Raw genomic sequence first — 27,082 nt, forward strand, 5'->3', positions numbered from 1 at the left:
CCTGACAGTAAAATATGTGAAATAGTTAATACCATGGTGTGATCATAAAGTGTTGCAGGTACCTCTGAAACCGTGAATGATACTAAAAAACAGGCCATTTCCAATTTGTCTTCAGGTCTATTTGGCAAAGGCAAAAACGTCTCCCTTAGGGAAAGAACTTTATGAATGATGGAGGATGAAAGCTACTACAGTGTAGTGTTCCTGTCTGTCGGTTTGCTGAAAACCTTTGTAGACAAACCTGCAAGATATTATTCAAGATGAATATCCAGATATGTGATACTGAGATTACTGATTGTGTGTGTGTGAACTGTATTCTTGGATATGTGTGTCTGTCTGGTCTCGTCTCGTCTCAAAAGTGTTCTCGGACCCTTCCATATTAGGAAAATGTCATCAATGTATCTCAAGTAGGGGATTAGGTTTTCCTGCCAGGGCTTGCAGTCAAAGATGAATTTGTTCTCAAATGTAGCCATGAAGATGTTTGCATAGCTTGGGGCTCCAGAAAAGCCTATTGATGTGCCACAATTCTATAAATAGAATGTGTCCTTCCATACAAAATAACTGTGATACAAGCAGAAATGAGGTATCTCCAAGATGAAATCCTTGATTGTTCGAATAGCATCATCTATGTTGTATCAATACCTGTTAGAAAAACACTCCCACACCGGAAGGGTGGTGGTGTTCTCCCAGACATACACTGTGGTAGCTTGGCTCGAGTGGTCAGGGGTCAGGCACCGTGCTAAGCATACGTCATACCCACACAATAACCATGCGTGCATCCGTTCCAAAAACGACACTACACCTTAAAAATTATACTGAAAATATATCTGTGTTTATCTTGTTTTCTCTTAGTTGCTGATTAAATAAATAATAATACAATCACAGTACACAAGGCTTTTCCTGTGGAAAGGGTAGGTCAAATAAATAAGCTCAGATCATAAATAATCAGTGAATAAATAGATGTGCATTACATAAAAGGCAATTAAATATTATGAGGCAATAAATACTGCGAGACAATAAATACTGTGCGACAATAAATACTGTGAAACAATAAATACTGTGAGGCAATAAATAGGATGAATACAATAAATACAGTGCTCTCAATAAATAATAAAAGCCAACAGTGACACTTGAAAATCAGTTCACATTCCTGAGGTACTATGGGATGATTTGGCCCAATCCCAGCTTGTAGAGTTTTGGATGACCTCAGGGGTGTACTACTTGGCTTGGACAAGGCTGAGGCCTAAACTGAGGTAGATCAAGGGGGAATCTAGAGATCTGGCTCTCCCACACTACACAACCCCTCTGTATAAGTCTCAGCTCACCCCTGGCACTATCAAGCTGGTTCCAGCACCTCTCTAGCCCCTAGGATGGTCTCTTAGGGCTCCACAGGGCCTTAGGCGCCCTCTATTCCACTTACTGCCCTTCTTATGAAGTTCCGACGCCGCTGAAGTCGTGTCGACGCCGTGAGGCGGTTCCGGTTCGATGTCGGCGGCCTCGGTTCGATGTCGGCTCCGGTTCGATGTCGGCGGCCTCGGTTCGATGTCGGCTCCGGTTCGATGACGTCGGGCGGTCTTGGCTCGATGTCGACTTCCGGCAGCTCCGGAGTGCGATCTCCACTCCCGACCTCCGGCACGATTCTCTTCAGGTTCCGGCGACTCCGGAGTGCGATCTCCACTCCCGACCTCCGGCACGCTTCACCTCGGTCTCCGGCGACTCCGGAAGATGGACTTCACTCCCCCGTCGACGCCGCACACTCGACCTCAGGTGACTTCCTCCTCGACCTCTGGTGTCTCCACGACCTCCGTCGGCGCCCTCTCTCGACCTCTGGCGGCTCCGGGTACGACGTCTGCTTTCCAGTCAGCGCCGCTTCTCCACCTCGGGCTCCAGGTCTCCAGGCTTCTCGACGTCGGACTTCAGGAAGTTACCAGTAACCAGGTCAGGAACTTGCTGTTCTTTACTTTTAAGGCCTGTTCCGGCTGTCCAGGTCCTTAAGATGGTTTTTCTTGCTTTCTCCCACACAGGGCTCCAGGCTGGGCTCAGTCAGCAGGGACTAGTATCAAGGGTGGGTTTCTGGACCCCACTCCAGGCACAAGTTTCCACCCCTGCTGCCTCACTCCTTCCTCCTTCTGAATCTCTGTCCTCTCTCTTCACCAGTCAGGTGCCAACTGCCAACTCCAACTGCCAACTCTGTCTTAGCTTCCCAACATTCTAAACCGCCTCCAACTGTCACAGGGCTCCAGAATGTTGCAGAAGGTTCTAGTAGGTTCCAGAGGGTGCTGGTGATGTCACAGGTGGCCACCATTTTGTGCTCCAGGCCCTCAGACAGAAGTTCCAGGGGTAGATAAAATGGCTCCCTGAATCTGCAGCAACACTAAAAAGTCTGGTGGTTCCCAAAAAGGAAAAATTCTAACAGGGTTTGAGGCAAAAGTGGGACAAAATAAATAATGATGAGGAGGGACCACCCAAAGGGCTGACAGGTCTAACAATACCCATTCTACCACCTATGATTACAAAAGATTTATTTTACCAGGTGAAAATGGCAGTTTAAAACTTCACACAGTCTGCAATGGCAGGCCTGAGACTTGTTTGAAAGTCTACTTTTGCAGCGTGAATCTTTCTGGATTCACTATGCTGTGCATTATTCCGCGATCTGGTGGTTGGGTCCCACCTTTGGGGCGCCATCTTCAGATTCTTTTTTCCGCCGTTGGGTCTGGATCGTCATCGAGAAGCTCCAGGATTTCAACCGAAGGAAGAAGGAGAAAACGCGAGTTTCGGGGAGAAAGAACTACTGAGATCACAGAGAGGAATAACTTACATCTGGGACGCGAAGAAGGAAGAATTTCCCAGGAATTTTCTTCGACGCCCTTCGAAGATGCGCACTCAGAGGCTCTGAGCACAATGGACAAGACACCATTCAAATTCTGCCCTAACTGCCACCACAAGTTCGCGCAGAAGGACCAGCATCCGGTCTGCAACCTTTGCCTACCGATCGACCACCCGAGCAAGGACTGCAACGCCTGTTCAGCTTTCGCGCCGAAGACGCTCCGGGTGAGAGAACGCCAGACCAGAGCGAACTTCAGCATGGAAGGCAAAGGTAAGGCCCCGTCGCTTTACGATCTGGGCCTCTCCACCGACGATGAGGACAACATCGCCGAAGGACCCGACGTCTTCACGGTCGCAGAGACCGATACGAAAACGCCTGACGAGGTAAGAGAATCGTCGAGTTCAAAACCCCTGAAAGGGCCTCGAACCCGAGACCGACTCTCGAAAATCTGAGTCAAAGTCCTCAAAAGGAGCACCGGCGCCGAAAATTTCGACGACCAAGGGTGGATCCATGGACAAAAGGCCGAGCGGATCCTGCGAGAAGGACTCCCTGGTACCGAAGGACGCCGAAAGGCAGAGTTCGTCGACAACAGCCCACGAAACGGGGCGTTCGACGCAGAAAGACAAGCCAGCGTCGACGCAAGCTCCGTCGAAAAGAGCCGCAGTCGCCGTCGAGAGCTTCTCCGAGGAGAAGAAGAGAAGGCTCGAGGCGGAGATGGAGAGCATCCTTCGGAGGAAGGAGTTCGACGCCAAATTGAAACAATTCAGAATTCCAGACGTCGTCGAGATCGAGGAACAGGACGAATTCTACGCCGATGGGCTGCCGATAGATCCTGAGGAGGAGGAAGAAGGCACCTACTATGGAGGCGAAGACGAGGAAGGCGACCAGCAGTCGTTCTACGGCTCGGCACCATCAACCACTCATGAGCTGGAGTGGCAAGACATCGACGCCGAAAATCCCGATGAGCCCGTGGACACGTATCCTTCGAGGCCTTCGCCGCCCGACGACATCGGGGTGTACAATATGGTAGTCAGGAGGGCTGCAGCAGCCTTTGGGGTAAAACTGGACGAGGAGAAGCCGAAAGCTGATTTCCTTCTCAAGACTCTGCTCCCCATTCAGACGAGGAGCCAGTTCCTTCCCATGCTCCAAAGCGTAATGAACCAGGGGAAGGAGGCCTTTAAGGAACCAGCAACATGCCGGTCCATCACGCCCAGGACGGAGAAGAAGTACAAGCACTCCTCCCTGGACCCGCCTTGCATCATGGGAGCGGTCACTGCCGACTCCATCACTTCCACGGCCAGGAGAAGGGCCAACGTGCCAGCGACCTCGGGGCCACCCCCCGAAAAGGAAAGCAGGAGAATGGACCTCACTGGAAGGAAGGTCGAAAGGAACGCTGCAATGCACTGGCGCATGGCGAACTCCAATGCGCTTCTCAATCGACACCAGTACCAGCACTGGGACGAGATGGGGGAATTAGTCAAACACCTCCCTGAAGAGTACCGCCAAAGAGCCTCCCACCTTGTGGAAAAAGGTAAAAACATAGCCAACTCATGCATTAAGACTGCATTGGACGGGGCGGAAACTTCAAGTAGACTAATGGCCATAGGGATCACCGAACGAAGACAGGCCTGGCTGAGAATCTCTGGATTCAAACAGGAGGTGCAGAGCAACATATTAAACACCCCTTTCAACGGGGAAACACTATTCGGGGCGACAGTGGACGAAAAGCTCACCCAGCTGAAGAAAGAGAACGAGACGGCAAGGTCCATGGGGGCCCTACAGTTCAGGGGGATGAGAAGAGGCACTCCAACTAGGAGACCCTACGGTAGAGGGGGTAACCAGCAGGGAGCGTCGCACCAGACGTTCCAGCAAGGAAAGCAGGGTGAAAGTCACGGCCAGCAAAGTCAGCAAAAACAGAACTGGCAGTACCAACCTCGGGGCCAGTTCTTTCGCGGGAGGGGAAACGGACGTGGCCAAAGGAGACGAGGGGGTGACCAACCCTCATCTAAGTGACTCGGCACGCATGGGGACGCTCACCCCCAACATACCCCCAGGGGTGAGGCGCAATGCAAAAACGAGGGGGGGGGGAGAGACCCGATCGCCTACGAGCATCCAACACCGGTAGGCGGAAGACTGGGCCTCTACCTACAGGAATGGCAACGTATAACCACGGACAAGTGGATACTGAACGTCATACAACACGGTTACTGCGTGGATTTGGAGGGGACGCCTCCAAACAGAAAACCAAAAAGAAGGCAACGCTCAGGTCAGGAGCTTGCTCAACTCAGAGAGGAAACACAGAAGCTGCTCGAAAAGAGAGCCATCGAGCCAGTGCCTTACAAGGAAAGGAACAAAGGGGTCTACTCGAACTACTTCGTGGTACCAAAAGTAGACGGAAATCTCAGACCCATCCTGGATCTGCGATACCTAAACAAATACATCAGAACACAAAAGTTCAAAATGACATCACTGCAGGAGGTGCTGCCCCAAATAAGTGACGGAGACTTCATGTCCACCGTGGATCTCAAAGATGCCTACCTGCACATCCCAATAAACAGAAGGCACAAAAGACTTTTAAGATTCAGCATCAACCAGGATCATTACCAATTCACGACCCTGGCCTTCGGGCTAAAATCAGCACCAAGGGTATTCACGAAATGCCTGTCGGCAGTCGCAGCATACCTACGAAGGAAGGGAATTCATGTGTACCCTTAGCTAGACGACTGGCTGATCAAAGCAAACACCCACAAGAAGTGCGAGAAACACGCAGCACAGGTGACAAAGACACTGACGAACCTGGGGTTCTCTATACACTGGGGGAAGTCATCAATGAAGCCAGAACAGGTGAAGATTTTCCTGGGAGCAAAAATCAACACCATAAACAGAACGGTCATGCCCAGCGACAGGAGAGCAGCAGCCCTACTGAAGGAGACGAGCCTCTACCAGAAGGGGCGAGTTCTGACAGTGAGAACAGTGAGCAAGATCATGGGGATGATGGCGTCATGTATCCACCTGGTCCCAAATGTACGACTTCACATGAGACCATTCCAAGAATGGCTACAACAGCAATGGTCACAGGCAAGCGGAAGTTGGGTAGATCTAGTGGTTGTTACGCACGCAGTGCAGGAAGAGATAACTTGGTGGAACAGGGACAACATAACTACAGGGAAAAGCCTGGCACCACCAAGCCCAACTGTGATCATCACCACGGACGCATCTCAAAAGGGATGGGGAGCACACATGGACAAACTCAGAGTGAGGGGTCTGTGGGCTCCGGCAGATTCGGTCAGACATATCAATTACCTGGAATTGAAGACTGTCCTGCTAGCCCTGAAGGCATTCCAGAAGCACCTGTACAACCAGAGAGTGTTGATTCAAACGGACAACACCACAACCATGTTTTATATCAACAAACAGGGTGGGACACAGTCGTTCCGCCTTTCCACTCTGGCACAGGAGAATTGGAGATGGGCCATACCTCTCAAGATAGACCTGCTGGCAATTCACCTACCAGGGAAGGACAATGTGGAGGCAGACTGGCTAAGCAGGCAGACCTCGGCTTCACACGAATGGGAGCTCAATGGGCACGAAACGCAGAAGCTTTTCCAGAAATGGGGAACTCCCACAATAGACCTGTTTGCAACACGCCAGAATGCAAAATGCCGAAGCTTCGCGTCCAGGCAACCAGATCAGCAATCCCAAGAGAATGCCCTATGGATAAGCTGGTCAAGGACATTTGCCTACGCTTTTCCGCCGATACCACTGTTACACAGGGTGCTCGAGAAATGCAGAACCAGCAACATGACACTGATCCTGGTGGCACCACAGTGGGCAAGGCAGACTTGGTTCTCCCAAATTCTAGAAATGGCTCAAGGGAATCCTCACAGATTCACAAGAAGAAAGGACCTGCTCTCCATGCAGAACGGAGAGGTTCTACATCCAGAACCAGAGAGCCTCAGCCTGGCGGCATGGCTCCCGAAGACTTAGTTTGAGGACCTTAGATTGCCTCCAAGCACTATGCGAGAGGCAAGGAGACCAACTACACGCAAATGCTATAGTGCGAAATGGAAAAGATTTACAATATGGTGTAGGAAAAATGCACAAGACAGAGGTGGCTCAGCACACAACTTGAGTACAAATATAATGGACAAAATTGTTCGTCACATTCAATAAACAGACAGATATGTAGTGTATCCCCAAAGATTCACGATAAACTTCGAAGTCTTGAAGATGAATTTTTCTTTATTTGATAATTCAGATTTTTGATTTAAAATACAGCGTACAATTCATAGCCAGTTCATAGCCGACGCGTTTCGTCCCCACGGGACTTCTTCAAGGCTTGCAAATAATAATTTAAAAATCCACACAAATTAAAGTTTTCCCATTTTTTCTTTTGTAATTATGTAGTCAGATGTCTAAAATCTCAATATTGATAAGACTTCAGTATTTTGTGAAATGTAGGGAAAACAAGGTACGTTGGCCTTAGTCGTGTAATATGGTCAAAGTCACAGGGTCCGTGCTCCGTGTAGGCAAAAAAGTCGATGGTGTAGGAAAAATGGGCTGCAAAATAAAATGACTAAGGACACAACAGTGCTGAGATACCTCACGCACCTTCTGAAAAGTAACCTATGCTCGACCTCCCTAAGGGTACGCCTAGCGGCGATAGTAGCCTACACAAGAGGGGAGAAGGGTGGAAGTTTCTTTACGTCGCAGGTAGTAAGGAGATTCATGGAAGGAGCGAAAAGAATCGCGCCACCTAAAAGGTTGCCGCCGCCGGCATGGAACCTCAACGTGGTCCTGACGGAGCTTATGAAGGCACCGTTTGAACCCATACACAAGGCCTCAATGCAAATGTTGACTATGAAAACGGCATTTCTAGTAGCCATAACCTCGCTACGCAGGGTGAGCGAACTGCAAGCACTAACGCTACAAGAGCCCTACATACAGATACACAAGGATAGTGTTGTCCTGAGAACGGACCCACACTTCATGCCTAAAGTCGTGTCGGCGTTCCATATGAACCAGAGTATTCAGATACAGAGTTTCTTTCAAAACCCAACTTCGAACGCAGAAAAGGCTCTACACACTCTAGACGCTAGGAGAGCGGTGATGCACTACATTGAGAGGACCAAGGAGCACAGAAAAACTCAGCAGCTCTTTTTGTACTTTGCATCGAGTTTCATGGGGAGACCTGTGACAAAGGGCACCATTGCTAGATGGATTGCACTAACTATACAGTTTTGCCACAAACAGGCAGGACAGGAGCTAACGGAGGGGCCTCAAGCTCACTCCACAAGGAAGAAGGGGGAAACCATTGCCTTTCTGGCAAACATGCCCATTCAGGACATATGCCTGGCGGCAACATGGGCTTCGGTGCACACGTTCACCAAGCACTACTGCGTGGACATACAGATGAACAAAGAAGCACAAGTAGGACAGAAGGTGCTTCAACACATATTCAACGACCAACGCTCATCTACCACCCAGCCGCCACAAAGATAACAAACCGCTACAAAGTCTATGCACAGCATAGTGAATCCAGAAAGATTCACGCTGCAAAACGAATAGTTTCTTACCTGTCGGTGTAGTTTTGCAGCTTGAAGATCTTTCTGGATTCACTAGCGAACCCACCCACCTCCGCCAGGAAGATGAGGCTGGAGGAAGAGGGGGAAAAACAGAGAAGTACAGAAGGAATGAAATACTACAGAAAAGTGGACATATAATTTAATTATTCGCCTAGGGTTAAAAAAAAAAAAAAACGAGAGGAAAAAAGAACCCCAAGATGGCGTCCCAAAGGTGGGACTTCCGCAGGAAGCACGACGACGTCACGAGAGGTGCACCAAATGGTGGGACGTCGACGCCCACCTGGGCTACAAAAAAAAAGAAAGACTACGAATCCAGACCCAACCACCAGATCGCGGAATAATGCACAGCATAGTGAATCCAGAAAGATCTTCAAGCTGCAAAACTACACCGACAGGTAAGAAACTATTCGTTTAGCGGGTAGCACAATGAGTACTGCAGTCCCTGTGTGCTTGTAGTACCATTTACTAGGTACTTATAAGTATATGAAATGTGGCAATCATTTGAAGGCTACTTTTACCTTTTTTTTAGCGAGTGACCAAAGCACTGATTAGCAGTCTTAACGCCAGAAAAAATGAATTCTGAAAAACAGGAGTGAAGGCAAAAAGTTGGACACCTAACTTGCCACTTGCCTGTTGCCTCCAGTTTCTTCTTGTTCCAGACTGATCTAGTGACAACGCTGCTGCATTGGTTTTCGCAACTGGGTTTTCCCCCTCATCATTCTTCCAGCTCACGCCACGACCTACATAATGCAGGCCGCTCCCACCCCTGAGGATACACAATCAATAGGCTCTACATCCTCAACCCTGTGCGCCGCAACAAACCCTTCCACTGCGCCGACCCATTCTCCACAGTAGGACTTTTCACCTGCAACCACTGCCACTGCACACACACCAGCCCCACCCTGAACACACCACAGATACCAGCTGAACAAAAACGTCAACTTGCATGCGCCCTTCTCAACACAAGCTCACTATGTAACCATTCCACTAAATAATGGGACCTCATCGCCCCCCTCGCCTCCGACAGTCTTCCTCACAGACCTGGCTCAACCCCACATCCGCCCCAGACATTGCAACAGCGATCCCTGTCGAATATAAATTCACTCACCAGGACCGCACCAACAAGCTGGAAGGAGGAACAGCTACCATCCTCAAAACGATCGTACAGTGCACCACCACCCCCATGGAACATCTCAACTACAAGTTCCACAAGAACAACAAGACAACCATCAGAGGCACCCTCTCATACTGACCCCCCAGGCCTGAGCTGCAGCTTCTACAAAACATCACAGACTTCATTGTGCCCCTAGCCTTAGACTTCAAGGACTACATCTTCCTTAGTGACCTAAATTTCCACATTGACGACCCCAACAACAACAAACATTTGCAATGCAATAGGTCTCGCATTAGTAAAAGTTTGAGCTTTTGGTGTTGCAAATAATAATGCAACACCAATAGCTCAAATTTTTAGTAATGCGAGACCTAAGTATGCTACTATGGCACAAAATGCACACAAAGATGACAGGACAATGGGAGTACGTATTTGGTAAACTAAAGATGTGATTACGAAGTAGGCCATCGAGACAACAAATAAAACAAGCGACATGTAGCATCTTATAAATCCCAAATAAAAAGAGTCAGGTTGATCAAATGACAGTACAATATTATTAGAACTCACTATCTTTCAGCATTTTCTTTAGTCTGCCCCAAATAATTCCATAGAACCTTATTAGTACATAAGGAAATTTTGAAGATTATTTTGCATGACCTGCAAAGCTTTTTCTTTCAGGAAATGTGCTATTTTTAATCTTGAGTGTTATTTACGCATAAATTATTTGCAGTAAGCCTTGCTCACGGACAAGTGCATACTGGCCACAAAGTACTCTCACACATTTCGTTTTAATTACATTTGTTCGGTGAATACGCTAAAACCATTTTAAAATGTACAAAATAAGACAACGTCACAAAAAACTGTGCTCACAAAATTGCACAAAATATATATATATTCAATATATGTATAGATAAAGTATATTCATATTACTTTCTACGACTCTAAGCTGTACTGTTACCATTCACTCACTTATATTTACAATATTTTTGGAAGCATATTTTTAGGAATTTGTGTATTTTATGCTAGCACGGAGCATGGTCTCGTCAGGGTAGACGCGTTCTAAAAAGCACATCATATTTTTGGGCAATAGGCAAGCAGAAAGCATTGTTGTTAAGACTAATACCAATGGTAACCTGCATCTGCAAGACCTAAAATTATGTGTGGGGCATATTCAGCAAAATTAAGATGATCATTATACAGTTTGATATAAATTAACGTTTATGTTCAGCCTGGTAGGGCATTCCTCCATGACAATAACACTTGCTCTATTTGTACTGCGTGTGTTCCAGATTAAGTGCAATTAAAGAAGAGAATATTTGGACAGAGTAAAAAAAAATATATATATATATATATATACACACACTTTAAAAAAACAGCCTACATTATCAGTATAATATTTTTCATCGAACTCAATTCGTACTTTGTCAATGCCGGCGGCAGTGACGGTAACTAAGACAGTTAATCAATGTAAAAGCTCATAAAGGGTTTGTGCAGCCAAGGGGGCGTGGCAATAGCCCGGAGTAATCTTGCACTTATATTTCACCGAACGTTCTTTTCTTTGAAGTGCTTAGAAATTAAGAACTCTTTGTACAGACCATAGCGGCCACATCCTTAGCATTACAACATCACGTTTCATTCTACCAGAGACACGGTTTGAGGGCAATAAGTATGTTTGACACTTTGGAGGATAAACTGCAAAGAATTGGTCATCAGATTCTAGATGCACATTGAGTGTTATTTTTTCGATAGCCTGTGACCAAAACAAACTAAAGTTAAGTGCTTTTTTTGTTGTTTTTTTAAAATTAATTTTTTAATAGAGGGGCCACTATTCCGGTTCATTGTTAATGAGAGCTGTAGTCAGTCACCTAAGAAATCACCACTTAAGAATCGAACAACATTCTTCCGTTGAAGCGTAAATCTCCTCACACATATTCTAAACTTATTTTTGGATTTCCCAAGGTGTTCCAAGTCCACACTAGTTGGCCATCTGATTTGCAATGCCGTAACAGGTGAAATCATAAAAGGTGCCTAATACAGTACAGTCAAATACATCCAGCGGCAAGTAACAAGCCGCATATCAAAGTCATCAACTGGTAAAACTACGATGTAAGCCTTTTAGTGGTGCCATCTCCTATTCAGTTGTGTTGCTTGTTAGTGTTCCACCCGGCCTGAAAACAGAAAATTTGGCAACACTGAAGGCAGCAACCTGAAGGGCCGGCACCCCGAAGCCTCACCCAGGCCGCCAATCATACCACCGTAACAACTGCTGGATAGAACAATCTCTCCACTTTCCCTGTTTTCATCCTACCCACATTTTAACCCGCTTTCCTCCCAGCCGCCTGGAATTGTGGGAGGCGCCAGCTGGCCTGTGTAGGGCATTAGAGACTGTCACCATATGACTTCAGTTTACTGTCGGGTCCATGACAGACTCTAACTCACCTCGGTATACCTCTGGATTCTCTTCACTACCTCTCTCGGGCTTCTCTGTTGCTGCAGTCTGCATTTCAAATATTGTGTTATGTTGTGTTAATTTAATTTAGCATAGTGCACACATCACCCCCGAAGGTGTATCTCGTGCTGTTGGTAAACGTAGGCAAGTCAGTACTCTAAGTTAAAATAGAACTGTCTTGTCCTGAATTTGGCGTGATCTGTACAGGTGCGGATATAAGGCGACTCTTCCAGCAGGAAGGGGCCAGGTAAGAGAAGGGTCGCCTTCAGATCTTGTCAGTCGGATGGGGGGCGGTGAGTAAGGCTTTATCCTTAGATCTCAAGCTCCTGACTGGACGAACTAAGCTTCCCAACCATATCACTGATCCCATTACCACAGCCCTGCGTCCTCCTGCGGATCAACATGCACGTCTCTCCGAATGTGCCAAAAATAATGAAAATTACATTCTAGCTTGCTTACGTGACACCACTGACCCCACTGATGATGACGAAAGCACAAGTAATGTAACCCAAAAAATTTCTGGCATGCTTGCTCGAGCGCCTTCTGTTTCATGCTGGGGAAATGCAAAGAATATTTAGTGAGTCCTAGGAATAAATTCCCTTCAATTATCGAGTGCTCATTAGGCATTAAACCCCGAGGCAGACGCGGGAATCCAACCTGTATTTCAACCTTAATAAAGCAAGGGGCCCTAGCACCCGCTGTGAGCATGTTTAATACTGATCGAGAAACAGGTAGAGATACAGAACGGTTATTTCAAGACCTCAGTGCATTCAGTGCTCTCAACGCAGTGGCATCGAGACTTCCTCCTTGATTGTGATCCCTGGCGGCTGTCTCTCATCTTACAGCTCCCTATAAAAATATTGTTCTCGGTTCCACTCTCATAGTATCTGTGCCCCACGACGTAGCCGCCCTGTCGCTCACTAAACAAGCAGCAGTGAAAGCGATCGCTATTGAAAAACAAACGAGTGGTGCGCGCGCGCCACATCGCGAAATATGTTTTCAATTATCGCGCCGGTGTCTGGGCACGATAATTGAAAACACATGTCAGTAATGCGCGTAATAGACACCAATAGGCCATGGGCGGAGTAATGCGTCCGCCTTTGGCCTATTGCGTGCCGTCTTTGGGAGCGTGTGCGATTCCAGGCTCCGTTTTGAAACCCCGGGACAAAAGGACTCTCACTGCATCACTAGGCGCGAGACCTAAAAACATCACACGCCTCCTCTACAGTATGAGCAGCCTGGGATTGGCCCAGATCGTCCACAACCCTACACATACCACAGGACACACTCTGGACCCAATTTTCACCTCCAGCCACCGCTTCAAATATAGCCATGTCACAGAACCCACATGGACCGATCGCTCCATCGTCTGCTTTAGCATCTCCAGCCCCTGCACTGCCACCCCCAAGATGATTAGCGCCCCCACTAGAGATGGAACAAAATCTCAGAAACCAGCTGGGTGAACACCCTCAATACTTCCTGTAGGAAGCTGGCTCTGTATATACTATACCAAAGTGAGGTACAGTGTGCACAGAGTCCAGTGGAACCCCAAAGGTAGGCAGAGGTAAAGTTAGATAGCACCTCACTCTCTATTTGTGATAGTGTGGTCGAGCAGTAAGGCAGTATCAGAGGACAGTGTTAAGCATTTGTTGTACACAATCAGTCAGCAAATGAATTCACACACTCCAAAGACTGAACTTCACAGACCAATTGTTTTTGTATAAAAATATTCATTTTCTAGAACCAAGCAAGCCTGGCAAAGGTAAGTTGGTAAATACTTTGCAGTAAATATACAGTTTGAAATGCAACTGTAAATGTACTTTGAAATAGTTACAGTTTGAATTACTGGTAATGCCATTCTGTGAAATGCTGCACATATACTTTGTATCAACTTTGCAATGAAAATTACAGGTAAGTTACTTTAACGTTACTTTTGAGATTACTTTTTAGATAACTTTTTCTACTCAGTGTGATATGCCTAGCTATCACACTGGGACATTTCCTAGAGAAAAGGTAAGTGAAGTCAGTTTTGCACATCTGTTATTTTTCAGGTTTCCATACAAATCAACTCCACACTTAGAACATTTTTCAGGTCAAAACAGTCAGTAGGTTCCTATGGAGGGAAATGAAGTTAACGGTTACCGGGTAAGTAATCGGTTTTTAGAGTTGAGCTTCTGGGGTTAGAACCAGGGTCAAGTATGCACTCTTTACACCCTCAGCGGCTCTAGGGCGGCCGGGTGCAGAGGGCTGAGGCCAAATGGTAACCAATGGAGGAAAGGGGATCTCTGGTTGCGGGCTGCTGGCAAGCAGGCCACTGGATTGTGGGAGCAAAATTCCTGGACTTTAGCTCAAAACAAATGAGGAAACAAGTTAGCACTAGGGCGGCTGGGTGCAGGGTGCTGTTTCAAATCGGGCGTCCTGTTGGTTTCAATGGGGAACCTCCGGTTTGCAAAGGCACTGCAGGCTCAGAGACGAAGGTCTTCTGGGTACGGCCACCACTTAGAGCGGTAAGTTGGGATGTTAGGGGTTGGCTAGGTACTGTTGGTTTGGGCACACAAGGCAGTGGGGCGTCGGTTGCAGGGGTGCCTTTTGGGGTCGGATCTTCTTACCAGCTGCTTGTCGCGGTTAGGGGGGCCTTCTGGATTTAGGCTGCAGGCGTCGGCTTGAGGCAGGTCAGTGGTCGCCGAATCTTGGGTCAGGATCGCCGGGGTGACCTCCTCGTGGTGTTTGCCCACTCGGGCCGTGGACGGTGGGTGCAGAGTGGGGCGGATCCTCAGTGTCCGGCCGGAGCCTGAGGTTACAGAGGAACAAATCCAGTGTTCACGGAAGACAGAGTCTTTGTAGTTGAAGGCAGGCAGGTCCTCCGGGGTTTTCGAGGTTGCTGGCTGCAGGACACACCGGGATTTTGCAGGAGCAGGTTCGAGGGGAAGACAGGCCGGTAGGGCTCGGGCCAAGTCAGTGGGCGTCTTCCTCTTGTTAGCTGTTACACGGCTGTTCGGTCCTTCTTCATCTTCTTCTTGTTGCAGGTTCTTGTATGAGGATGCAAGGTTCAGGGGTGCCCCTAAATACTAGATTTAGGGGTGTTACAAGTAGGTAAAAGGCAGGGACCAATGGGTCCCTTCCCTGTTGTGGGTACTCCCCCTATTATGCCCCCCCTCTGGGGTGTGGAATTTAATAAAATATCTACTTGTCCATGGGGTAGGTTACTTCATAAATCTACTTGTCCTGTAACAAAATCCACTTGTCCCTATTGTGCCATGTAATGCGGTGACAAATTATGGCAGCAATACCCTTATATAAGAGCTCCGAAATAGCCTCTCTGAATATGCCAGGGCTCCTTCCATAGCAGGGTATGAATATTAGCAATTCCCTTATGTTGCCACGTTTTCGCAGATCTACAAACTGGCGCTGAAGTTAAGCAACAGTTTTAGGGTTGGAATTCCCTTTTGAGTCTGTGCAAACCTACTGACTTGCATGTTTTAAGGGTTTTCACCAACTCTTCTCTAATCTTTTCCCATACTGAGAAAGGTTGGATATTTACTCCTGACAATGGCAGACATAAAACTTCTTCCTGGGTTGGGAAAAAAGTGGTTGGAGGGAAAGTAAACTTGCAAACACTCCGATTTTCGCATGAGCAAATCTACACGTGCATATTTGTTCATGCTAAAATGCAGTTCACAAATATTTTCTAAGAGTACTATTTCTTGGCCTACTTCTGTAAAGTCTTTTAAATTCAGGAAAGTAGTATATCTGCACTCAATGCAAGGACATAAGTGCACTTTTGAGACTTTACTTAATAATTGGCCCCCTAATTAGGTCTGGCGTTAACCATGACATGTTGTGTTTATTAAAATGTCTCTCTCTGTCAGTTGGCTAGCTTCACTGTGAATGACAGCATTCTGTTCTTTCACAAGGAGCATAATTGACAGTCGTTTTGTTGAGTGCCAGGAACTACTGTGGCAATGTGTGTTTTTTGAGACCGAAACAATTTTTGCTTTTTCCAATGTTTGTTATAATGATGAGGGCCCAGCAGCACCCACACCAATAAGGGTTTACAAAAAACATGCCAAAACAAGTCACACATTGATAAAACCAAAAGTGACCAACAATTTCAGACCAATTGGCTTTACCAATGCTTGTTTATTTTTGTTTCCCATAATCTTATTAAAACTGGTTACAGTGATTTTCCATTATGAATATTTTTGGGAAATACTAGCATGCATCAACACATTTTACTAAATGAGGCTGCAGAAAAACGCTACCTAAAGTGTTACAGTAGTATAATCAATCTTGCTTTCAAGCGTCTCCATATATTTGCATCTAATCATTGAGCATTCTGGGAGCAGTATGCATAGCCTCATAGTGCTAATCAATGAAAGCGTGTGCACCCATTTTTGTACTATAACCACTGTCAGTAGTAGCCTGAGCTTACAACATGTACTTAGATCGCTCACCCAAATAATAAAGGTTTTGCATTTATGAACCATAAATACAAGTTTGAACAGCGTTAAAACATGGAAACAAATATTACCTTAACTGCAGGCAATGCTTTCCCTGATCCATCATGTGGGACTATAAACTGGCAGTCAAAGGGTTTGTGATGTAGGGGGTTGGGCCTACTTGTCCCTAGGACAAAATACACATGGAAACTTGTTGACCTTGACTCCAAACAATATGTCCCGGGTGTCGGGCTAAAGGAATTCCACATCCCTGCCCCCTCTAGTGGGAGGGAGGCATGAGCCTGTCCCTGGTTGCCTGAATCCCCCATCTGCAAGATTGTGGTGACTGGGAGTTGTGCTTCACCTCGCCTCCCCCCACCTGAGGGGTGGAGTTGGCAGAGGTGGGCACACCACTTTTCCTCATTTATTTTTCCCGCCGGTTCACCCGCCCAAAGTGGGTGTCAGAACCAGTGGGGGCCAGTTGCTGAAAGCAGCAAGTGGCCTGGGCCCGGGGAAGCTCACAAAGGCGGCAAGCCTTTAAAGATTCCCCTTAGTAAACCCTGTCCATCCTGGGGGAGGAGGCTTGGCACCTTGTCCCAGGATGTGCATTGTTTCAGGCCCCAGAGTGCAGCAGGCTCTCGACCAGAAAACATCTCGGTCCAGAAACATGTCTGGTGGTGACAGCTGAAAGCAGTCACTCAGCTTGGACACTAGTGGTGGATTAGTTTTCAGGGGGCATCTCTAAGATGCCCTCTGTGTGCATTTCTCATTAAATCCCACACTGGCATCAGGGTGGGTTTAATGTGCTGAGAAGTTTGATACCAAACTCCTCAGTTTTCACTGTAGCCATTATGGTGCTGTGGAGTTCGTAATGACAAACTCCCAGCACCATATACTCTTAATGGCAGCACTGCACTTACAATGTCTAAGCATGGACTTAGACACTGCAGGGGTGTACAGGGCTCATGCACCTGTACCATCACCACTGGTATAGTGCACCCAGCTAGAGGGGTGACTGATCTATGCCAGGGCAGTGGGTTGTAGGCCTGGCACACAGAGGTGTGTGCCATGTTGACTCTTCATTTTGATCTGCACCAAAACACGCAGCCTGCAAAGGGTGTATGTATGTGTGTGTGGGGGGGGAGGGTGTAGGTAGGTAGGTAGGTACAGAGCCTCTAAGGGTGGCACAATAAGTGCTGCAGCCCTTAGAAGTCTTCCCTTGCCACAGTGCCCTGGGTACATGTGGTACCATTTACCAGGGGCTGACCTGTGGCAAGAGATGCCAATTGGGTTAGTTTTGGCGAAAAAACACAGGCCCTGGGGACCTGATTGGCAGGGACCCAGGGCACATCAAGTGAAAGTGCATCAGTAGTCTGGCAAAAAGTGGGGGAGTTACTGCAACAGAAACCCACTTTTCTACACCTCCAACCCTGCTACCCCCTCCAACCGGGATTGGAAAACTTCAACACTTAGATCACCAATTGCACTGGCACTATCGTCCCCCATCAAGAGCAACATCCAGAGAAAACCCTCCAAAAAGGCCAGCTGTTACACCCAAAACAAAGTCAGATCAGCAAAACGAGACAACAAACAATTGGAGAGGAGATGGTACACCAGCAAGGTAAACTCCGACAGGGCAGCCTTCGAGACCTCCCTCAAACCTCTACCACCTCTGTCTTAGGGCAACAAAGAAGACAGCCCTTGCTGCACTCATTGAAACCAGTGCCAACAACACCAAGGAACTTTTTGACATCGTTAAGGAACTCTCCAACCTGGATGCTAGCACCAACTATATCACACTTTGCGACAATCTCTCTAACTTTTTCCATAAGATTGCAACCATATATCAAAACTTCGAACCCCAAACCATGGCTATTGACTTCCTTGACAGGTACGCCTCCACAGGAACCAACACAAACCACACACTATCCACCTGAAACATCCTCTCTACCCAGGACCCCACCTCCAACATGAAATCTATCCACTTAGAAACTCCCACAGATCCATGCCCGCACCACATCTTCAACCTTGGAAACAAAACGTTGGTCAGGAACTTGCCACCTCTATCACCACCGCAACATTATCCACCTGGAAAGACACAGACGTCGGACCACTACTCGAAAAAACCTCCACCAACCCCAACAAACTCAAAAACTGTCGACCAATCTCCCTGCTCCCTTTCCCAACGAAAGTACAGGTAAAGATCATCAACGATCAACTCATGACACACCTGGAGCAGTACCAGCTTCTCGACGCCTCCCACTCCGGCTTCAGCAGCAATCACAGCACCGAAACCACCATGATGGCAGCCACCGACAAAATCCGAACCTCTTGCCAGCCTTTGACACCATATCCCTTCACACACCGATCGCAAAACTCCACCAAACAGGCATGAAAGGGGACGCACTCAGATTGACCACCTCCATCCTCCCCGGAAGAACCCAGAGGATCCACCTCCAACCTTTATCCTATGAACCCAAGGAGATCACCTGCCGTATCACACAAGGCTCATCCCTTAGTCCCACGCTCTTCAACGCATATATGACCCCACTGGTCAATATCGCCATCCAACTCATCCTCTCACTCACAGACGACCCCGCCACCACCACAACCACCTTCCACAGATGCATGACAAATGTCTCTGACTGGATGAAGAACGACTGCCTGCAGCTGAACACAGACAAGACGAAAGTACTAACCTTTGGCAACAGCAGCAACACATGGAACGACTCCTGGTAACCATCAGATCTTGGACCTGGACTTACTTCCTCCAACCACACCAGAACCTCTGAATCATCATGGACAACAGGATGACCATGACATAACAGATCAATGCCGTCTCCTCCGCCTGTCAGAAGATGCCAGCACAAAACTTCCATAGGAGCTAAAGCAAAGCCCAATGCCCCTCCACCAATGCCCATACCCAAAACTTTTACACTTGTCCGCATATGGCTACAGCGTTGAAGGAAAGGGAAAGTGGAGAGACAAGAGAGACTGCCTTGTAGTGAATCGCTTTTCTCGATTCCTGTTCTGCTCTTCTGTGATTATTTTTTCGAAATCTGATTGCACTCTACAATGTACCTGTATTTAAGAAAAAAACTTTCACAAACACCTTGGATTTATTTGTTAACAATAACTAAATATAGGTTATATTCCAAACATTACTCAAAGGCTATTTACCCAGGATTCATAATGCTAATGCCTCTCTCTTATAGTGTCTACTTGGAAGTAACACTTGAAATAAGGAACTCAATTGTCTTTGTTTTAAATGAATAATTTGATGACTTCAATGTTAAAGTTCCTTTCTTTTTTGCAAATTTGCAGAGACTCAAAGTTCTTCATATTTAGAGTATTCAATAGTTGAGAGAATCTCTATTTACACCGTTTTCTTCTTCTTTGAGTTACACACCCACACACCACCACCACCACCACCACGAAGGAGAAATCCGAAACGCGTCGTTTGTGCCATTAAATCAACATTTTGCAGTACTTTGGAGTGTCTGGTGTCCTTGTTTATGAGGAGGGAGTTTTGTTCGTAAATATATATATATATATATATATATATATATCCACACTAAACAGGATACCGGTCTCTCTCAAATGACAGTTGAAGTACACAGCTCTGCTCTTCTCTTGAGCATGCACATTGCTGACTGTGACATCTGCACATGCCCAGCTCACCTTCAATCCAAGAGCCGTTGCCAGTAAGAGTGTGAAAAGTCTGCAAGCACTTCCTTAACGCTTTTGTAGATGATGGTGAATCCTTTTCCAATGCTGGTATTTCTGCATTTTCATTAATTTGACATTCCTTTGAGTTTTATTGCTTCTCCTACAAATCAATAATAGAGTTCCTGACAACCTGCTTCCTTATTCTGCGCATGCTATTTAAGATCTTCAAGTGGCTACCCCTAAACACGAGACGCACCATGACACAAGCCCTCATCACCAGCCGACTGAACTACAGCAATGCCCTATACCGTTGGTGACAAACCCCACTGTGCTTGTTCTTCTGGTGTGCACAGCTGGGAATGGCCACAGGGCTTGGCTTATGGCTAGGCCCTGTACTCAATACTCCAGTGGATCCCATACCCCCGCCCCCTGTACATGGCCTTTGGCTGCAGTCCTATGCTAGCGGCCAGCCCCTGCACCCTACCCCCAGCTGCCCTTGCCTTAAGTTGCACAAGGCCTTTTGCTCTTCTCCCTTTCGTCTTTTTCTCTCTGCCCCACACCTTTTCTCTCCTTTGTTTTTTATTTAGTTTTTTTTAGTGCTGTGTGACAAAGATTTGTGATTTCTTCACTCAGTAGCAGACAAATACATTACTTTAAATGGCAACCCCTGCACTTATGTTTGACCTATGAAGCATGTTATTTTCGCAATTTTGTTCTGGGCATAGTACTTGAAATGTCCACACCTTCATGTCTTCACCCTCCTAATGCCACCCGCATCACTCCCCTTTGTTTAGATACCGAAGAAGGCCGTGTGCAACTGGGATTGGGGTCAAAGTTGGTTTGACCAAAGGAGCGTTCCTCACTCCTCTGGGGCAGGATGTGTGTAGACCCAGCCGAAGGCTATTCCCTACAGCAAATCACAGCTTTAGGCATTTACAGTGGAGGTTGACTACCTACAGCAGTTTGGGTACAGGCCAGACCCAGACTAACCTGCCCTGCATGGAGCCAAAGCAGCATCTCAAATCCTATGTGAGACATTCTCGCCAGTATATGCACAAACCTTGTATAAACATTACATATGGTATTTTAACATCAGTTGGCGCTTTCCATGACATTTGTGACACTTTACTCATGATAATTACTGTCATTATAAGGAGGCTGTGGGTACACTTTTTTGTCACCTATATGTAATTTAATAGTGTAGTCAACCGGTTAAATGGATATTTGGAACCTGGCTTCAGAAACAATTTTGATGCACACACACTTGGTTTCATGAGCCAGCCATGGATCTACAGTTTAATTAACACTCAAATTGATCATTGGCCCCATGAGCACTATACTATGCTGGAAAGTATAAACACACTTGTCACTAAGCATCTGCAAAGTCACCATTGTCTTTCCACTATGCCCCATTTATAATCATGGAAGGATTCTTTACTCCAAGCGTTAGGAATGCTCTTTTAATCTGTTTTTAGAAGTGATGAATCGCATGACATCCTCTTGCTTCTATTTAATGAAGAAATTTAAGAAGTATTTCCTTTTATTTCTCTTGAGCTGCAACAATTGGTTGTGGTAGCTTTGATCCTTTCTAGATCATTGTAGTACCCTGTATTTAGGGATAAACAACCAACCTCAGTTAAGCTCCAATCATTTTAAGGTGCCCAAGTTCTGTTCCATCACAAAGAAGACCCAGGAATTTAATTGACTGCCAGTAGCTGAGACAGTCAAGTTTAAGGCTCTCTGCCACTTGCCCCTTTACCTTGAAAAAAACTTTCAAGTAGTACTCTCCTCTGCAAGAATTGAGATCTTCTATTTAGAAATTGGTGGTCATCCCAAAAATAAAGAAAGTCAACTGGGGTGGCAGTACTTTCTCATTCTTAGCTAGCAAACTTTGGAACTCTCTGCCTCTAGCCTTAAGATCTCAACCTAGTCTAACCCCCTTTAGGAAGTTGTTAAAGACCTGACTCTTTGTCTCCTTTTCTAAGTACGATCTCTGCTTCACAAGTTGTTTTGAGATTCTGAGCGCACCAAGACGCTTTGGGTTTGCGCGCTCTAGAAAATGTTTGCTTACTTACCTTTTTTTTTTTTTACTAGATAGTAGCAGCATTTGCAAATAGAAAGAGGATTAAGCTTGCGCAGAAATAACCCCCTTGAAACAAGCAGCATCCACATTCCAGGTCCCTGACAATCTTCTCTGTTGAAGCTACAGACCATCTTTTTTGGTAACTGTGATGTTCATTAAAGGGTGGGTCTTTACCTTTGACTTTGGCAGCCAAGATGTGAAGACTCTCCCTTAACATATGACAACAAAATCTGAGGGTAAAACTGATATTTGTAAATTAAATACAATGTGTGACGCTAAAGGAGAAAGAGCCTGAAGACTATCCAGCAGTGAAGGCAACATATTAGAGTTTGGCGAGTTGGAGGCATGAAGTGTAATGCAGCTTGAGATCAGGCTTTTGCCTCAAGCACAAAGTACCAATATGAGCTAATGCATCATCAAAGACCCATTTCCGCTCTATGCTGAGGCAGTTCTATGAAGCTTGAAATAAAGCTGACAAGCTACTAGCTTGGTAAAGGAACAGGAAAGTAGAAAATAGATAGGTGGAAAGGAACTTCACAATGTTAGGTGGGAGTTCTCCACTGACGAGTGCATTACAAAGGCCCTTGGCTGAATATTAGTAGAAACTATACAGGGTCTAGCTGGTAAGGGATTTTCTTGTTGAAGTGCGTGTTCTAAGTTTAACAACTGAGATGAGAGCTAGTTCAGAGAAAGATATAAAGATTTCAGAAGTCTCAGTTCTAAAACTAATCCTGGCTGCATTTTTCAAACAACTCTTTACTCATTTGGGGGAATTCATGCAGAACATGTTTTTAAAGGCAAGAAGGGAGGGGAAATTCCTGGCAAAGCTTCAGCAAACCATTATAATGGTCATACCCAAGAATGAAAAAAAAAATCTGACTTTTCCTCCTGTTGCCCCATATCCCTGCTCAAGACCAAGGTGCTGGCAAATGCACTAGCAAACAGATTTCTTAGGGTTGTCACGGCTGTGTCCCCTCCCGACCAGTCAGGTTTCATCCCCATGCACTTCACAGGGCAGAATCTTTGCGCAAGGGGCAGATGTGATCGACGAACCCCTGTGCATCCAATCCCTGGGTGTTGAAAAAAAGCATTTGATTCTGTTGAGTGGGATTTACTCTTTCTGGTACTTGATCACTTAAGATTATGACCTACATTCCAAGATTTAGTTAAATGCATATATACTCAAACCACTGCAGCAGCAACCGTGATTGGGGTCCTCTCATCGCTCTTCAAACTAAAGAGGAAAGCTAGGTTGAGGTGCCACCTCTTTCCACTCCGATTTACACTATCCATAAATCCCCTGGCATATTGGGTTAGAGGACACCCTCAAATGAGATGATGGGGATGTTGATTGTACGCAAGCAGATGTATCCATGGAAATTCAAGCAAAATCGCCAAATTGCTACAGATAGTAGAGAAGGGGGGAATTAAATATTGTGGAGATTTTTCAGTTAGTGAACTAAGACTCAATATACATAATAGTAAAAAAGAGATGGGTCTTGGAGAATTAAGGTCTTTTGATTGATTGGACAAATGATACAACACCCCGTAACATAAATATAGATGCTTTAAAAACAGCTCTTCCTGATCCGTAGCTAAAGGAGATCCAGTGAATAGATTATGTTGTAAAGAATTAATACGAGTAAAGCAGTAAAAGCTTTTTAAAAAAGGAAAATAAACTGGTGAAAACTGAAAGTCACAGTGGGGTGTAAGTAAGTGTGTTCCACTAACCCACTGACTTTCTCCTTTGTCACAAAGCTGTGCTATGCAAAATTACAATGTAGTTTTTCACCTAAAGTTTACAGTTGTGATATTAACCCACATGCCATCAGTGTTTTGCCTGGGAAGCCTTGAATCTTTAATTCTGATTTATCTTATGAAATCTCAGTTCAGAGCACACGAGTCTATAAGTCAGAGTGATTTTAGAATGATTATGATGCTAACTGTCAGCTTCCGAGCGTTTGTGAAATATAATTGGGTTTTTTTGCATTTCTTTTCTCAATATAGACACTACAGACCATTTTATCTGCAACTGACCAGCTTTCCAGTTGTTAATTATTCAGTTGAAAAGACATGTAGTCCCTTTGATGTGGAAAAAAAGATTTGTACTACACAAAAGCAAGCCCAGGCTACTCTGAGGTATGTTGAACTGTTACTGTAGAAATGCTTTAACCTTTTCTGATTTTGAAGCCAATCAACATAGTAAAACTCAATTGAAATTCTATGACAGGCCAGTTTTACCAGGCCACAGTTTTATCTATAATATACGCGTGACTATGCTTCTTTCTGTTCCACCGGCACATCCTAAAATTAGGCCACATAATTGTTGCCTTACAATAAGATTGCATCCCTTACTTCCACTGATTACGTGTGATAAATATAAATATTTTGTTCCTTTTTTGGTATACCCTCCCCTGTATTGCATCCTGTCCTTGTCCAGTTTTGAAGTTCTTCTCTTTTTCATGTATCAGATATTGACAATGTACCACCCAGTTATCCCTGGTCTCTGACTTCCTCTTTATATTCCTTCCTCCTGTTAACCCACACCTTTGGTAGCTATTAAGAAATATGTATAGTAAGGAAGATCATGTGACACGGAAGAAAGGCAGTTATCTGTGGCACCACATTACAAAGCTGGGATTGATAACAAGGTTAACCGAACAATTTACATGCAACAATATTTTTTTAACTGCTTTGCGCCAACTTACTAACCAGCATCAAGCATTTTCATGAAAAATTACAGGAAGCTAATTTTCTTAACACCAAGTACCTTGTTTTATCTCTTCCTAATTGGAAATTACGCTTATAGAATGTAATAAGGTAAGCCCAGTGTTATCTCCTGTGCGGGATAGGCCTGGCAAAAGTGAACAAGCATTTGCAATACAATAGGTCTCACATTTGCGAGAGTTAGAGCTTTTGGCGTTGTAAATGATAATGTCTTTTTCCTGTGTGTTTTTGTTTGGAGTGTAGTGCAGTGGATGTTTGTGGTTTGGCGTGGAATTGTGTGGGTTGTATTGAATTTATTAGCTATGGTATGATGTGTAAATTTGTGGTGTGAGTTGTGGAATTGTGTTGTGTTTTTGAAATATGTGTTTTTGAGAGGAATTATTTGCTGTGTTTTGTAAATGTATGGAGTTGAACTTGTGTGGCATTGACTGAAATGCTTATTTAAATTATTTGTTATGGTGTGGAGTGCATTTATGTGGATTTCTGTTATGTGGCATAGTGCATTTATGCGGGGTGTATTTATGTTGTATTGAGTAGAGTGTAATTATGTGGAGCTGCGTGGTATTATGTGGAGTGTAAATATGTTGTGTGGTGCAGAACTGTGGAATTATGTGGCATGGTTTGTAGTGGTACTGTGTGGCAGGGTGTGGAGTAGTATTTTATAATGTGGAATTATGTGGCATGTTCAAATTGGAAAATACCAAAGTTACGTTTTTGCCATATGTAATTTACGACAGCATCATGTATTCAAGCACTGCTGAGTTTCATTGCTGTTTGTTCTGCGAAAATTAATAAAATAAATTAAAAAAACAAAACTATATAGAATACTTACGATAATATGTGGAAATCGGGTTTCTGTTCATATTAATCATTTGTGCATCATCAAGTAAAGTGTCTTGATTTGTTTTGAGCCTATTAAAATCTGTTTCCAGCACAAAAAGAAAAAAAGGGAGGAAAGGGAAAGAGAAAAAGAAAAAAAGGGAAAACAATTATGTGGCATGTTGCAACTTTATTTATTAATTTTTTGGGTGTGTGTAATTGTGTTTTGGAATTAAGTGGATATATGTGCAGTGTAAGTATGTTGCTTGAAATGTAGGTTGGAGTGTAATTATATGTACTGAATTTATATGCAGTTGAATTGTGTTGTGTGGAGTGCAATTCTATGGTTTGGAGTTAAGTGTTTTATGTGTAGTTATTGGTTTGTAATTATGTGACAAGGAGTGGAATTATGTGGCGCGGAACTGTGTGTAGTTGCATTGTGTGGCGTGTTATTATAAGATGTTTTGCGTAGTGGATTTATGCGGAATGGATTTGAGGGTAAGGATTTCTGTGTACGTGTGATGCTTACCAATGTTTGCAGGAATGTTGTATGGCCACGTATATGCACTATCCAGAAGCCAAACATCACTAAATTGGTGAAATTATGTTCCTTGAAGATTGTAAAGTATTCTTGTTACGGACATATTAGCTAGCCACGATTTGGACCGCTCTTTGGGTAGGAAAAAAAGGGGTGATTAAAGAATGTATGTGCCAAAGTTAAAAAGGGAGTTGGAGTAACCATCCAAGTTGTGGGCAAAGTAAGGGTACAAAACACTTTAACAGTTCACTCCATCAATATGTATGTTAGGATCGCAGGCCACCAAACAAGACATTGAAGGTAAAAGAATTTCGGTTCTTACTCTGAAATCCCTTTTGCCAGCTTGTTGCACGCACACGTTGAGTTTAGCCGAGAAGACCCGGTAGCCTCTTCTTGCTGCCTACAGGGCGGGGTGCCCTGTGCAGCCGCACCTGGCGCTGTCTGGGGGTGGGTGAATAATAAAACCGTTTTAGAAAGCACCCAGTGCAGGGTTTCTTGTGTGTCCAGAGGTTTTCAGGCAACAATAAAAATGTATGGGTAACTTTGCCGATTAATGTTCCTGCTGGCGAGAGAAATTGGAGTTTTATGTAGTGGCTGTTTCCACTCATGCTAAAGTAGCACAGAGGATTAAGATGCGTGCTGCAAAGCACCTTTTTCTGTGTCCAGAGGTTTTCAGGCAACAATAAAAATGTGAAGGTAACTTTGGCAAATAATGTTTCTACAGGAGAGAGATTGGAGTTTTATGTAGTGGCTGTTTCCACTCATGCTAAAGTAGTGCAGGGGATTAAGTTGCCTGCTGCAGAGAGATTGACGTCCTGCCAAGAACAGAAGTAAGACT

General features: G+C 45.3%; 1 protein-coding gene across 4 annotated transcripts in view; it reads left to right on the forward strand.

Moving 5' to 3' along the window:
• Positions 1 to 27,082, forward strand: part of DBF4 (DBF4-CDC7 kinase regulatory subunit) — a 157,747-nt gene that overhangs the window by 70,957 nt on the left and 59,708 nt on the right. For all 4 annotated transcript variants that reach the window (XM_085631321.1, XM_085631322.1, XM_085631318.1 and 1 more), the window contains exon 9: positions 24,168 to 24,299. In XM_085631321.1, the coding sequence (XP_085487447.1) occupies positions 24,168 to 24,299 (132 nt within the window). The remainder of the gene's footprint in view (positions 1 to 24,167; positions 24,300 to 27,082) is intronic.

Source organism: Triturus cristatus, chromosome 10, assembly GCF_964204655.1.
Source record: "Triturus cristatus chromosome 10, aTriCri1.1, whole genome shotgun sequence".
Classification (NCBI taxonomy): Eukaryota; Metazoa; Chordata; class Amphibia; order Caudata; family Salamandridae; genus Triturus; species Triturus cristatus.